The sequence below is a fragment of the Phacochoerus africanus genome, chromosome 3 (assembly GCF_016906955.1).
Source record: "Phacochoerus africanus isolate WHEZ1 chromosome 3, ROS_Pafr_v1, whole genome shotgun sequence".
NCBI lineage: Eukaryota > Metazoa > Chordata > Mammalia > Artiodactyla > Suidae > Phacochoerus > Phacochoerus africanus.
In genome coordinates this window covers 191,255,407-191,270,352 of record NC_062546.1, presented here as the reverse complement: position 1 = coordinate 191,270,352, position 14,946 = coordinate 191,255,407, and the positions used below count along the sequence as shown (strand labels likewise).

Below are 14,946 nucleotides of genomic sequence, written 5' to 3'. Positions count from 1 at the left end.
TCCAGACCATCAAGCTAAAAACACTGTTTATGTGCAAATATTTACCTGGCATATCTCCAAAAGCCTTTCTTTCAAGAGACCTAGAATAAGAGATACTGACTTACCCAAATTAAAATTGTTACTTAAAAAAATCTAACAGTACCAGTTTTTATTAATCAAAGAAAGGAAGTGGGATGGACTGGAAATTTGGGGTTAATAGATGCAAACTATTGCCTATGGAATGGATAAGCAATGAGATCCTGCTGTATAGCCCTGAGAACTATATCTAGTCACTTATGATAGAGCATGATAATGTGAGAAAAAGGAATGTGTATGTGTGACTGGGTCACCTCGCTGTACAGTAGAAAATTGACAGAACACTGTAAACCAGCTATAATGGGGGGGGGGGGGGAATCATTGGATTAAAAAAAAAAAAATAGGAGTTCCCATCATGGCACAGCGGAAACGAATCAGACTAGGAACCATGAGGTTCTGGGTTTGATTCCTGGCCTCGCCCAGTGGGTTAAGGATCCAGCTTGCTGTGAGCTGTGGTTTAGGTCACAGATGAGGCTTGGATCCAGCATTGCTGTGGCTGTGGTGTAGGCTGGCGGCTGTAATTCCAATTAGACCCCTTGCCTGGAAACCTCCATATCTATGGGTGTAGCCCTAAAAAGACAAAAGACCAATAAATAAATAAATTAAATAAATAAATAAATAACAGTGGACTTATAGGTCTTTTTTCTTTCATTCTATAGCAATATGATTATGTTGCTTTCCTACTAACCTAATACTATGATTTTTAAAAAATACCTAACGTTAATGCACAAAGAAAGACTTGTCTGAATTCCTAGTTTTGAGTTGCCTACTGAACATCTAGACATTCAAAAGGACACTCTTCTGTGTTTTCTTTGCCCCGATATAGACACCCAGATTGGGTTCTTATGTTTTCAGTGGTTCCTATTTCCAATCTTTTGTCCAGTTGTCAAGTTCTTTCTCAGTTTATTTCCAAAGCAGCTACCTGATGGCTAGCCTACCTCCCTCCCAGGTTGTTGTAATTAGCTTCCAAAGTAATGTGTCTTATACTCTCTTTCTTGGACACATCTCACCTACATTCATATCCCAGATGAGACACAGACCCAAGCATGTTACTACTTAGGTCAAGGATTTTCAATGTTGGGAGTTCCCATTGTGGCTCAGTGGAAATGAACCAGACTAGTATCCATGAGGACACAGGTTCAATCCCTGGTCTAGCTCAGTGGGTCAAGGATCTGGCATTGCCATGAGCTATAGCATAGGTTGCAGATGCAGCTCAGATCCAGGATTGCTGTGACTGTGGTGTAGGCTGGCAGCCACAGCTCGGATTTGACCCCTAGCCTGGGAACTTCCATATGCCAAGGGTGTGGCCCTAAAAAAAGGCAAAAAAAAAAGAGGAAGAATTTCCAATGTTAGCAGCTGATCAAACTTCTGTCAGGCTCCTCCAAGCCCTCTTCTCAAGGAGGCTTTGACCTTAGGCTTCAGTCTGTCTGTCTTTGTCACGTCTGCATCACCCAGTGTCAGCAAGAATCTTGTTAGGTCAGTTTAGAGAGAATCCCCCAGCCCCAATATCTAATCAAATTCATTACCACTCACTATCCCCCAGTGATGTCTGATCACCCCAGCCTGCCTTCAGCAAGAATTCTGTCAACTATTCTTGCAAGAATGCCCTATTACCCCTGATGCTTCCTCTTGGTACTTTTCCACCCACTGACACCCCCCACCCAGCCTCCTTCTTGACTATAGATCCCTGCTTGCCCATGCTTTATGAAGGATTGAGCCCAGTTCTATGCTGGGGTCTCTTTCCCCCATTGCAATAGTTCCTGAATAAAATGTGTTGTTAACTACTGTCCAACTGTGGTTTTTCCTTGACAGGTCATTCAACTCTGTTTAGATCTCTTAGCTTAATTGTTCAAGGGGAAGAATCTGAATAGTTCATTCCAGCTTGGAAAAGGGTTCCCTGTGGGAAGGGAGAGAGGAAAAGGGGAATTTGGTTCATATCACAAACAAGCTGATGAAATTTCTGGGTGAAGCAAGTGCTCTAAGAAGAGGAGAGATGGGACTGTGATTGGCCTTTGTATAATACTGCATGTGAAATATTGAAAATTCATTCGATATCAATCAAATGAATGGAAGAAAGCACAAGGAACTGTTATATCTGCAATATTTATTGAGATAAATAATTCAATAAGCTAGTTGGAGCACAATTGTAAATGAAGTGTCTCTGTATTGAAAGTTTCTCAACAATACAACAATGGGAATATCATCTTTAGACCAAAAATGCAGAGTCTCAAGAAATTTCTTCTACTAATGTTTTAACTCACTGAGCTCAGGAATTAACCAGTATTTTTATTCATGCATGCATTTGTTCATTTATTCAATAAACACATACTAAAAGGATTACTTGGCTCTAAGACTCAGCCCCAGAAAACTTTAAGGAGGGGAAAGAACTTTGAGTGGGAGAGGAGACCTATAATAAGAAGGGGAATATTTTGAATAATGATATTAAAAAATAACCCTTTAAAGATATATGACCTCTGGGAGTTCCCATGGTGGCTCAGCAATTAACGAACCCAACTAGGATCCAGGAGGATGCACGTTCGATCCCCAGTCTCACTCAGTGAGTCAAGGATCCAGCATTGCCATGAGCAGTGGTGTAGGTCACAGATGCAGCTTGGATATGGCATGGCTATAGCTGTGGGTAGGCTAGCAGCTGTAGCTCAAATTGGACCCCTAGTCTGGGAATCTCCATATGCCGCAGGTGTGGCCCTAAAAAAAAAAAAAAAAGAAGAAGAAGAAGAAGAAGAAAGAAGGAAAGAAAGAAAGAAAGAAAGAGAAAGATATACAACCTTTATAGTTAGACTCCTTAAACTTCAAAACCCCCCTTTAAAAAAAATAAATCAAGTATTGTAGAAGTGGCTTGAACTTTTTGTAATCAGGTTATTAAGCTTACCACACTGTCAGCTTGGGTAAAACTCAGAGAACTGTTTAAAAGAATCCCGAGAAAAACTGCTAGACAGGATCATCAAATCTCTCTGGGATGTAACCATGTCTCCAGTGTTTTTTGGCAAAGCCCAAGGAGATAGAACTTGTCCCAAAACAAGAAATCACTGTAGACTCTATTTTTTAGTCTACTCCTCAGATTTGGTATGTTTTGAACAGATAAATGCTGATTAGTTACCTATAACATCTGTTGAAAGATGCTGATAATTTCTTAAAGTATTTCCTTTTGATTAGAGTTAACTAGATTATGGTCATTAAAATTGCATATTAAAGAATCTGGATACTTCACATGAATAAGTTATTCTTTGTGTGATATCACTTACATTGGTCATATTGTTGATATTTATTTGTAATACTTAATTAGCTAAATATTTCCTTATAATTTGCTTATAAAATGTTATATTTCTGTTGAGTTCTGCTATCTGCTCCTCATGATGCTGTTCATTAAGCATCAGCATTGCAGCAATTGTATTAGTCAGGGTCCAATCAAGAAAACAGAACTCACACCTGATGGTTCAGCGGAGGGAATGTAATACAAAGAACTAGTTACAAAGGTGTCAGAAAAAACAAAAGGCCAAAGAGGGACCATGGGGTAAAGGAGAGTTAACAACCTCAGGACACAAGGAAGAGGTGGTACCAGAGCACAGCATGGGGCTGGAACCCCCGCAGAGACTGCCCTGCAGACAGCTGAGACAGAAGAGAGAAGTTACATCCCTGGGAACGGAAACCACAGAAGAGACTCAACTCCTAAGCAGAGAGATCGAGGGAGAAATACATAGCCTGTTTTCTGCTTTCTTCCTGCTTGTTAATCTCCCACCATTGGCTCAGGAGTACATGCAAGCTTTTGGGGTAGCAAGTTGGCAAAGGAGTCTGGGAAATGTAGTTTGCAGAAGTCAGCTTCCTGCAATAAAGAGTGAGTGTGGCAGGGCAGAGGGCTAGTGGATCTAAGAGCAAACAGGCAAAGGACTAGCATGGTTATTACACTTAAAGTATCAAGAGCGTGAAGAGCGGAAAAGTCAAGGACAAATTAGAACACTAGTCCATGGAGTTCCCACAGTGGCTCAGTGGTAATGAACCCAACTAGGATCCATAAGGATGCTAGTTTGATCCCTGTTTTTGTTCAGAGGGTTAAGGATCCAGCATTGCAGTGAGCTGTGGTGTACGTTGAAGATGCTGCTTGGATCTGGCATTGCTATGACTGTGCGTAGGTTGGCAGATACAGGTCTGATTTGACTCCTAGCCTGGGAACCACCACATGCCTTGGGTGCAACCCTAAAAAGACAAAAATAAATAAATAAAGTGTATTTGCTTAATGGTTTACTGTTCCTTTTTTTTTTTTTTTGTCTTTTTAGGGCCGCACCCTTGGCATGTGGAAGTTCCCAGACTAGGAGTTAAATCGGAGCTATAGCTGTGGGGGCTCCCAAGCCGAGTCTGCGAGTCTGCGACCTACACTGCAGCTCACAGCAATGCCAGATCCTTAACCCACTGAGCGAGCCAGGGATTGAAGCTGTGTCCTCATGGATACAGGTCAGATTCGTTTCCACTGAGGCATGATGGGAACTCCAGCACACATACTTTAGTTGATGAAAAGGTAAAAACTTTTTGTTAAAAGAAATACATATTTATTTATTACTATTGTAATAAAATCATAAAGTATCCTGTCAAGGAAGTTTAGCATAAGATATAGGTACTGATAGTAATAGAAGGTGATGGCAGGACAGACATTTAAGGATGACCAGGTCAGAGTTCCCATTGTGGCAGAGTGGAAACGAATCCGACTAGGAACAATGCAGCTGCGGGTTTGATCCCTGGCCTAGTTCAGTGAGTTAAAGATCCAGTGTTGCAGTGAGTTGTGGTGTAGGTCAAAGACTTGTCTTGGATCTGGCAATCTGGCGTTTGCTGTGACTGTGGTTGTATGCCGGCAACTGTAGCTCCAATTCGACCCCTAGCCTGGGAACCTCCATATGCCTCGGGTACAGCCCTAAAAAGAAAAAAAAAAAAAAAAAAAAAGATGACCAGGTCCAAGGTAAAGAACCTTAGTTAAAGGAGTTACCGTCAAGGCGTAGCGGAAATGAATCTGACTAGGAACCATGAGGTTGCAGATTCGATCCCTGGCCTCGCCCAGTGGGTTAAGGATCTGGTGTTGCCATGAGCTGTGGCATAGGTTGCAGATGCGGCTCGGATCTGGTGTTGCTGTGGCTCTGGCCCTGTAGGCTGTACACCCCTAACCTGGGAACCTTCATGTACCGAGGGTGCGGCCCTCAAAAGACAAAAAGACAAAAAAGAAATAAGAAACTGAGTTAGCAATAATAGCTACATATATAATCTCTGCTTTCTATACATCACCAATAAAAGGAATTATGTTTCGGACTTTGGAGATGCAAAATTGGTAAAAACGCTAACTAGCTTGTCAAAGATCTGTCTGCTGGTAAACAATGAAGTTCTCTGACTCTAAAGGCCACATTCGTTCATTGTTAGGGTTATGTGGCTTGTAGCTGTCAACAGCAGAACAGTATTAGTATTAATAGACTCTGCCTTCTGACTGGGCAGGGCAGCTCAGAAATCAATTCTCTGTGGACCTAGAGTCCATCAGTTCTGAGGAACAGTGTTAATGATTTTTTTTTTTTTTTGGCCATGCCTTCGGTGTGGGGAAGTTCCCTGGCAGGGATCGAACCCCTATCAGAGCAGCGAGTCAAGCCACTGAAGTGAAAACACTGGATCCTTAACCCCTTGCTCCACAAGAGATCTTTTATTATTACCACTTGAACCCACTCCCATCAGGATTTGCCCCTGCAGTTCTATGGAAACTTCCAGTTATTTGATTGACTAATCTAAAGGACCCCCCTCCTTCGGCCTTAGAAAACACCTTTCTCCTTTGGCCTCGTGACAGCACACACTGATTCCATTTCTTCCTGGCTTATAGTGGCTCGGGTTGGAAGAGGGTATCAAGAGGGCAGGACTACTGTGGACCCAGGTAACCCGAAGCTACTGGCCCCCTTCGCTATCCTTGGAATGTATGTGCTACCCACTGCTGCCACACTAAGAGCTGTTTCAGCGACTCCGCATTGAGAAATGCCTTGTTGAGAGCATCTAGACAGTATAGGGGGCAGGTGAAGAGATCTGCTCTTCCTAGGGTCATCCAAGACAAGGCGGATGTGTAAGATCCCTTGCTTATTAAAACTGCCATCTACCAATCTGGAGTGGTCTGCCTTTTCCCAATAGCTCCTTCTCAGTCTCCTTTCTGGCTCCTCCCTCTCTTGCATGCCTCTCAATGTTGATGTTTCCAAGGACTCAGTCTTTGTCCCTCATCATTAAATACTGTCATTTATTTACAGTATTTAATTGCTGTCTAAATGCTTTCGATCTGTTTTTGTTTGTTTGTTTGTTTGCTTTTCAGGACCACACCCGAGGCATATGGAAGTTCCTAGGCCGGGGGTCAAATCAGAACTGTAGCCGCTGTCAGCCTACACCACAGCCACAGCAATGAGGGATCTAAGCCAAGCCTGCAACCTACACTACATCTCATGGCAATGCTGGATCCCTGACCCACCAAGCAAGGCCAGGGATCAAATCCACACCCTCATGGATACTAGTCAGATTTGTTTCCCCTGTGCCACAACAGGAACTCTTGCTTTTGATCTTTTTTAAAGAGTCATTTTGTATCTAAACACTGATTTTACAAAATGTGACATGAAAGTGAACTCAACTTTTAATTTTCTCATGTACGTTGCCTGCAAGGTATGTTACAGCTGTGTATATAATTTTACAAGCATCTTTGGAAGAAATCACACAGAAGCATCAGCTTTTTCAATAAAGGGGCCAATTTCTCATCTCTTTTGGTCTACCGCAGTCTCTTTTTTTTTGGTTTGCGTATTTATTTTGTATTTACTTTTAACTTTTTAAATTAAAGTTTCTTTGATTTACAATGTTGTGTCTACCACAGTCTTGAAGGTGAGAGTTATCTGGACCTTGTTATATACACTGAGCTATGCTGGGTGATGATTCATCTTCTCTGCTTCTTGGGCAACTCAGGATACACTGCCAAAGGCCTTATTTCATTAGCTTCTTGACTGATATCCTTTTAAAATTGAAGACAGATTAAGCCAGTCTTCTGGGAGTTTGCGTTGTGGCTCAACAAGTTACCAACCCAACAAGTATCCATGAGGACGTGGGTTTGATGCCTGGCCTTGCTCAATGCATTAAGGATCCCACGTTGCTGTGGCTGTGGCATAGGTGCAGATGCAGCCACAATTCGACCCCTGGCCTGGGAAATTCCATATGCCACAGGTGCTGCCTTAAAAAAAAAAGATTAAGCCAGTCTTCTGCTCAAACCCCTCCAGTGGCTCCCTTCTCACATAAGGTAAAAACCAAAGTCCTTACAGTGGCCTCAGGGCTCAGGCTGCCTGGTGACCCCACTGTCCTCACCTCTGTCTGTCCTCCTCACTCACGCTCCTCCAGCTGCCCTGGCTGCCCTCCATTCCTAGCCAACCCTAGGCATGCCCTCACCTCAGGGCTTTAGCACCTGCTGTTCCCTTTTCCTGGAGGCACTTCTCCCGTGTTTCCACACTGCTTTCTTCTTCGTGGTTCAAATGTCACCTTCTTGGTGAGGCCATTTCTGACCACCTGTCTCAAGTTGTGTTCTTAGGAGACAGAAGTTGGCATGCACTATACTCATTAGGAATTAACAGCTGTGAAAGGAGGAGTGTATAACAGGATTAGGCTGGAGAATTCCACTGCCTGACAAAGCCTTGACCCAGCAGGAGAGAGCTCTGGAGCAAGTAGTGCCCAGCAAGTGCCCTGTGTCAGGGTGAAATGGCCTGGCCTTTATATCCCTGTCTCATTCAGGTTTTTGTTTGTTTGTTTGTTTGTCTGTTTGTTTTTAAGGGCTGCACCCATGGCATATGAAGTTCCCAGGCTAGGGGTCCAATTGGAGCTGCAGCTGCCAGCCCATGCCATAGCCACAGCAACTGCCTGTGACCTACACCACAGGTCACAGCAATGCCGGATCCTTAACCCACTGGATCCTTAACCTACTGAGGGAGGCCAGGGATTGAACACGCATCCTCATGGATCTTAGTTGGGTTTGTTACAGCTGAGCCAAGACAGGAACTCTTCATTCAGTTATTGAATTCAGGCTGTCCCCTCATGAAGGGCATGGCCCAGCCACTGTGACTTTTGCAGCTCAGGTGGGCTCTGAAGGAGACGAAATCTTCAACCTAGTCTGCTGACAGCCCTCCTTCCATGAAGGTAGGGCTGAGTAGTACATCTCTGGCTCTATTGCACTATCCTGTCTAAAATTGACTCAATTTTGACCCTCCCATCATCCCCATCACCCTCCCCAGCTTTATTTCCTCCACAGCATTTAATATCTTTTAATATACTGTGTAGTTTACTCATTTATTTTATTTATTTCTGGTTCTTTCCCTGGAATACACGTTCTAATGGTAGCAGAAGGGGTGATTTTTGAGCATGGCTGCTTTTAAGACTGTGCTGAGCTCATAGTAGGCATGTGATAAATATTTGTTGTTCAAAGAAAGTCATTCAGTTGTTTGTCTAATAATTAGATTGTGCAAGTCTTGAAGGAAGACTGTCCTGGGCTCATAGTTGGCATGTGATAAATATTTGTTGTTTGAAGAAAGTCATTCAGTTGTTTGTCTAATAATTAGATTGTGCAAGTCTTGCAGGAAGACTGTCTTATTCATCTTGTCAGCATGTCGCCCATAGTAGATATACATTAGGTGTTTGTTGAATAGATAAATAAATATATCCATGAACAGATATTATTAACGTCATCATAAGAAAGTACTTCTAATGGAAGTACCATGTGAACCACATATGCAATGTAATATTGATTAGTCATATTAAAAAATAAGAAACAGGCAAAATTAATTTTAATATCTTATTTAACTCAGATCTCAGTTTTATCATTTCAACATGTAATCAGTATAAAAACTATTAATAAAAGAGCTTACCTACTTTTTTGCTCTGTCTCTTTTTTTTTTTATTTTTTTATTTTAGGACCACAACCAAGGCATATGGAAGTTCCCAGGCTAGGGGTCTAATTGGAGCTGGCAGCTGCTTGCTTACCCTACAGTCGCATAAATGCCAGATCTGAGCTGATCCTACAACCTACGCCACAGCTTGTGGCAACGCCAGATCCTTAACCCACTGAGGGAGACCAGGGATGAAACCCGCAACCTCATGGATCCTAGTGGGATTCTTAACCCCCTGTGCCACAACGGGAACTCCCTGAACTATTTATTTTTATATTTTTATTGTTTTATATTATTTTTAGGGTCACATCTGTGGCATATGAAAGTTCCCAAGCTAGGGGGCGAGTTGGAGCTGCAGTCGCCAGCTTATGCCACAGCCACAGCAATGCCAGATCCAAGCTGCAACGGTAATCTATGCCGCAGCTTGTGGCAACACCAGATCTTAACCCACTGAGGGAGGCCAGGGATTGAACCTGCACCCTCATGGGATATAGTTGGATTCTTAACCTGCTGAGCCACAATGGGAACTCCCTGTACTAACTCTTTAAAATCTGGTGTGTACTCATATCACATCTCAATTCCGATTGGTCACGTTTCATGTGCTGGATAGCCATGTGCACAGTGCAACTGTAGTACAATTCTGCAATCAACAGGCAGAATGAGATAGTGTATGGGAGGCTGTGGGTCGGAGAGGGGAGCTCTCTGGAGTCAATGACTTTCTGGGTTCCAGTCATGATCCTTCAACTTACCTGCTGTTGATGTTCTCCAGCCAAAAGCCACCAGGAACATACATGTAGTGGAACAAGTTGGGTGCATTGTTGGAGGAAGAAAGCACATCCAGGGAACTGTGGGGAGTTTGTACTAGGAAGGACTTATTATAGGATTTAGGTTTGTGTTAGATGATGGAGGGGGAGGGTTTAAAGAGGAAGGGCTTCACTTTAAATTGAATGCTGTCAGGGTAATTCTATGATTGGATGTCTTTTGTTTGTTTGTTTTGGCTGCTCCTGGAGCATATGGAAGTTCCCAGGCCAGGAATGAATCTGAGCCACAGCTGCAACCTACACTGCAACTGCAGCAACCTCGGATCCTTAACCCACTGTGCAGGGCCAGAGATTGAGCCTCGTCTCAGCAGTGACCCAGGCTGCTGCAGAGACAAGGCTGGATCCTTAACCTGCTGCACCACGGTGGGAACTCCTGGATGTCTTTATAAATCTTGTCTGGGTGCAAGAAGAGGCTAAAGGTCTAATTGGTGAAGAAACAGGATTCATTCATATCAGCCAGGATGGGGGAGGTTTGGTCACTTTTGTGTTTTAAACAATGTTTATATTTTGGCTGGGTTTAGATATGCATATGAAGTGGCCTTATCTGATGTTTATGGAACCAAATCCCCCCCCTAAATCTAGTTCCCTTGCAAAGTTTATGAGTAACCTCTGTATCTAAAACTTTATTCCCTTCCTTGCCCCCATTCCCTTCAGGATTGAGGAGTAGCAAGGAAAAGTGGGGCCCCTCCATGTCCCCCATTTCTTATTTGTAGAAAAAGGCTTTAATCTCCTAAACCTTTCCTGAGTTCCAAAGAGTAGACTTGGTTACTAATTAGGGAAGTGAGGGAATGCAGAAGGAAAGGCAAAGCAGTCAAGCAAGAAAAGTAATGATAGGTGAAATAATAGCCTAGTGACAGACTGCTATCCTCAAGGGTAGACAGAGCTATCTGAGGCATATCTTGGAGTTGTTCTGCAGAAACAAAGACCTCCTCACCCATGTGGAGGATGGTGACTACAGGCTGACCAAAAGCGGCAGGCCAGCTGGAACCAGAAGATTGATGATGCTGAAACATAACCCGTTACCTCACCACCAACCAATCTGAAGAAAGTCCACAAACTGCAACCCTCACATCAAATGTTGTTTTTAAAAACCCTTCCCTGAAAGCCATTGGGGAGTTTGGGTCTTTTGAACATGAGCTGCCTGATCTTCTGGCTTGGTGTTCAGCCAGTAAATGCTGTACTTTCCTTCACCACAACCTGGTGTCAGTGGATTGGTTTTGTTGTGCTCCAGGCTAACGGACCCAAATTCAGTTCAGCAACACCTGCGCTCCACAGGAAAAAGCTGTGGGCACTTAGCCAGCTCAGTGTCAGGCCAGGTCAAGGTCAAGGTCAAGGTCAAGGTCAAGGTCTACTTTTCTCCTCCTAGCCTTGTGACCGTATGCAAGTGATTCCACTTGTCTGTGGTTCAGTTTTCTCATCTCCAAAATGAGACTAAGGGAGCACTTATCTCTCCACCTCTTAAGATTGTTATCAGTATTGAGATAACCCATGTGAAATTAGACTAGCTCTCGGTGTATAGTCACCAAAGAGTGTCTTTCAAAGATTACAAATTACACTTTATTTTTTCACACTTCCATTCGTTTGAAACGGAGGTGTGGTCCAAAGGCTTCTTAGAATGGATATAATGTAGTATCATTCTTTTCGAAAGGCTCCGTTTGGGTGACAATTACTCTTTGTCACTAACCGTTCAAGCCATTCCTGAGTGAATGACCTCACTTTCCAAGCTGTGTAACTTTCTCCACTTCTCGCGAGAGCCTCTAACAGGCCTCTCTCCCAGCCACGTAATTTTAGCTTCGCGGCTACCTCAGCCAATACGGGAGCGGCGGCAGCATTCGGGAGCTTACGGCGGCGCGGCCCCTACGCGGCCCCGGGAGCCGAAGCGGAACCCGCGCGTCCCCGCCCGCCCGGCCGTCAGCTGATGGGCCGCTCGCCGCGGAGGCCGCAGCCGCCGCTGCCGCGCGAACATGGCGGCCGAGATCCACTCCAGGCCACAGAGCAGCCGCCCGGTGCTGCTGAGCAAGATCGAGGGGCACCAGGACGCTGTCACGGCCGCGCAGCTTATCCCCAAGGAGGACGGCGTGATCACTGCCAGCGAGGACAGGTAGGGCCGGCGGGTCGTGCGCGGGGCCGAGGCGCTACGGGGGGTGGCTGGGACTGCCGCTGGCTACCGACCGTGGAGGCGGCCGCTTCGTCCCTCTCCGCGTGGGGGCGTCCACGGCCCCCTTGTCCCGCGGCCTGTCACCCCTTTCGGCTCTTCTGGCCACTGGGACCCCTTCCCCCCCGCCCCGGGTTCCCGCTCGTCGGTCCTCCAGTCTCGACCCCGGTCTCGCTCCTGCAGCCTGGTACTCTGGTCCCTGCTTCGCACCTCCAGCCCGGGACACCTGTCCCACCCCGTCCACTGCGCTCCGCCTTCCCGCTACCCTGGTCTCCGCTGTGTCGCTCCAGTTCTGGACCCCCTCGGTACCTTTCTATCCCTGGGCCCCCGCCCCCGACTCTCCTTTGTGGGATTTCGCCTAGAACTGGAAGCATCCCCTCCGCGGTCAGTTCCTAGCCGCTTGCTCTGGGAGCCGGGACTGCTGGCGGGTTACCGCGGGACCGAGTGCTGGGGATGCCTTTCTTGCAGTAAATCTCCCAGAGCTTTCACACACTTCTGTTTGCTCCACGCTGAGGCTTACACCTCCCTTTCGAGCAACGCCAGGTCCCAAGATCAGTTATTTTTCCCCAGCTGCTCGAACCACCTGAATTCTTCTTTACAATTTTTTTTTTTAAAGTGACTCACGGGAAAAATGGTAAAAGAGTTTTATTTTTTAAGGATGTTTGCGGTTTCCACCATTAATGGAAAAGCAGTTACCGCTTGCCATAAAAAGTTAAACTAATAGCTAAAACGTCTGTCTGCACTCAAAAGTCAGCTCTATCTTATAACAAGATGTCGTGCCTACCACACTTAGGGAAACTGATCTCATTCGATTTTGCCATTCTACTCAAGAGGGAACTGGAGCCCATGGAGAGGCACAGAGATACTGGGGAGCCAGAAATGCACCCCAGGACTCCCCAGTCCAGCTCTCTCTGGTCTTCCCAAGACTCTGCGAGAGATTGTTTTAAAACTGTAGCATTTTTTAAATCCGAAAAATTTAAAAGGTTAATGACTTTACTGTAGGAATTTAGAGGAAATGACTAATGTCGTTGGGTGAAACTTTCTTTGCTACAGTGAGTGATCTTGAGCGGTGATACTGCAAAAGCGGGAGGGCTTTCTGGAAGAAGGAAGGTACTGATGTTCTCTTAAGGCTGAGGCATAATCTAGCCTTTCTGTAACCTGTCTTTTGAAGTCCTGTGGCTTTGAGAGCCTTTCCTGAATGGGAAGAGAATCCTGAAGCTCCCAATGCCTCCTTGACCTTTGTATTTGGATTTTGAGGGAGTTTATTGTGAGCGGGCAATTTACAGGTAGCTGACCTCAGACCAGGTGGGGGGGTAATTGGTATGACCTAGGTGTGGGTGTGTCTCCAGGAAGGGAGGGGGAGAGAGGGGAATGTAAAAACAGGCCAAGGACAGAATAATTATATTTGCATGATATAGTTTGCACGTAGATGCAGACAACACTTTATACATCTTAGCTGTCTTTATTCAGTAAAGTATTTTATTCATGACTCATGCATGTTGGGTAAATTGCTGAATATTTAAGATTACTGGCCAGGGAGTTCCCGTTGTGGCGCAGTGGTTAACGAATCCGACTAGGAACCATGAGGTTGCGGGTTCAGTCCCTGGCCTTGCTCAGTGGGTTAACGATCCGGCATTGCCGTGAGCTGTGGTGTAGGTCGCAGACGCGGCTCGGATCCCGCGTTGCTGTGGCTCTGGTGTAGGCCGGTGGCTACAGCTCCGATTAGACCCCTAGCCGGGGAACCTCCATATGCTGTGGGAGCGGCCCAAAGAGATAGCAAAAAGACAAAAAAAAAAAAAAAATTACTGGCCAGGAGCAGTGCTGAGAAATGTTTTATGGAAAGTGATTACTTGGCTGCTCTGGGACTGAAATGTTCTGGGGGAGCCTTAGATCAGCTCATTTTTTTCCCCCTGGGGCACAGCAGGGCCCGGCAGATGACTGGATCCATGAAGGTTGGGGCTTTGGGTTTCTAATTTGTGTTTCAGGCCCATAGAACTTCCTGGAAGGTAGGACACACTTTTCAGCTGGTGCTGCCCTTTATGAGATGTATGAAAGCATGTGGTTAAGGATTTTTTTGGCTGATGTTTGATGTGGTGGTTTTACATTGTCATAAACATGCATCATAGTCTTCATTTATTTACTCACTTGTTTATGTATTTAGAGAGACTGTGCATATTGAGTGTCAGGCCCTAGAGATACAACAGGGATCAAAAGTCACAGCACCTGCCTTTATATACCTTCTGATTCATTAATTTTAATGGCTCCTGATCTTGTGGAACCAACCTGTTGAGGAAACAGAACACTGACCACTCTTATTCATCAAACAAACGTTTGTTAGACATTTATTATGTGCCGGGCCCATTCCTGACCTGTGGGTAGAAAAAACTGATGCTGCAATTGCTGTTTCCAAAGGGCTGGATGGTGTAGTGAAGAAGAGATGGCTCTGTGCTTTCAGCTTTTCAGGTGCTGGGGAGACACAGTGGAAGGTGGATCCTTGGGCGAGGGCTGAGTTTCAAGGAAAGCCTCCTGGAGGAGATGTTGGTGGAGAGAGGGGTGGTCTGTATGATGCTGGTCCAGGCAGAGGGAAAGGACAGAAGGATTAGCGAGGGGTACAGAACCACGGTTATTTCTAGGCACCCAAGAGCAGAAGGTGTGCTAGGAGCTGGAAGGCACAGTGTCATGTCAGAAGGGCTTTCTCTGTGAGCCAATGTTAAGAGTTTGGATTTGGACTTTACTTTGCAAGCAGCAGGGTGGGGGCGGGGGGGGGGGGTGCCATCAGAGAGTTCAAAGCAGGAAAACAACGTGATCAGAAATTGTACTTTAGGATTTCCTGTTGTGGCTCAGAAGACACGAATCCGACTAGTATCCATGATGGTGCAGATTCGATCACTGGCCTCGCTGCTCAGTGGGTTAGGGATCTGGTGTTTCTGTGAGCTGTGGTATAGGTTGCAGATGCAGCTCG

At 45.3% G+C, this 14,946-nt stretch overlaps 1 protein-coding gene across 1 annotated transcript in view; it reads left to right on the top strand.

The window, feature by feature from the left end:
- The first annotated feature begins 11,707 nt into the window (after nucleotides 1-11,707).
- The window catches only part of WDFY1 (WD repeat and FYVE domain containing 1), a 50,600-nt gene continuing 47,361 nt past the window's right edge, over nucleotides 11,708-14,946 (top strand). The window contains exon 1 of the mRNA XM_047773635.1: nucleotides 11,708-11,930. Coding sequence (XP_047629591.1) covers nucleotides 11,794-11,930 — 137 coding nt within the window. The 5' untranslated portion in view covers nucleotides 11,708-11,793. The remainder of the gene's footprint in view (nucleotides 11,931-14,946) is intronic.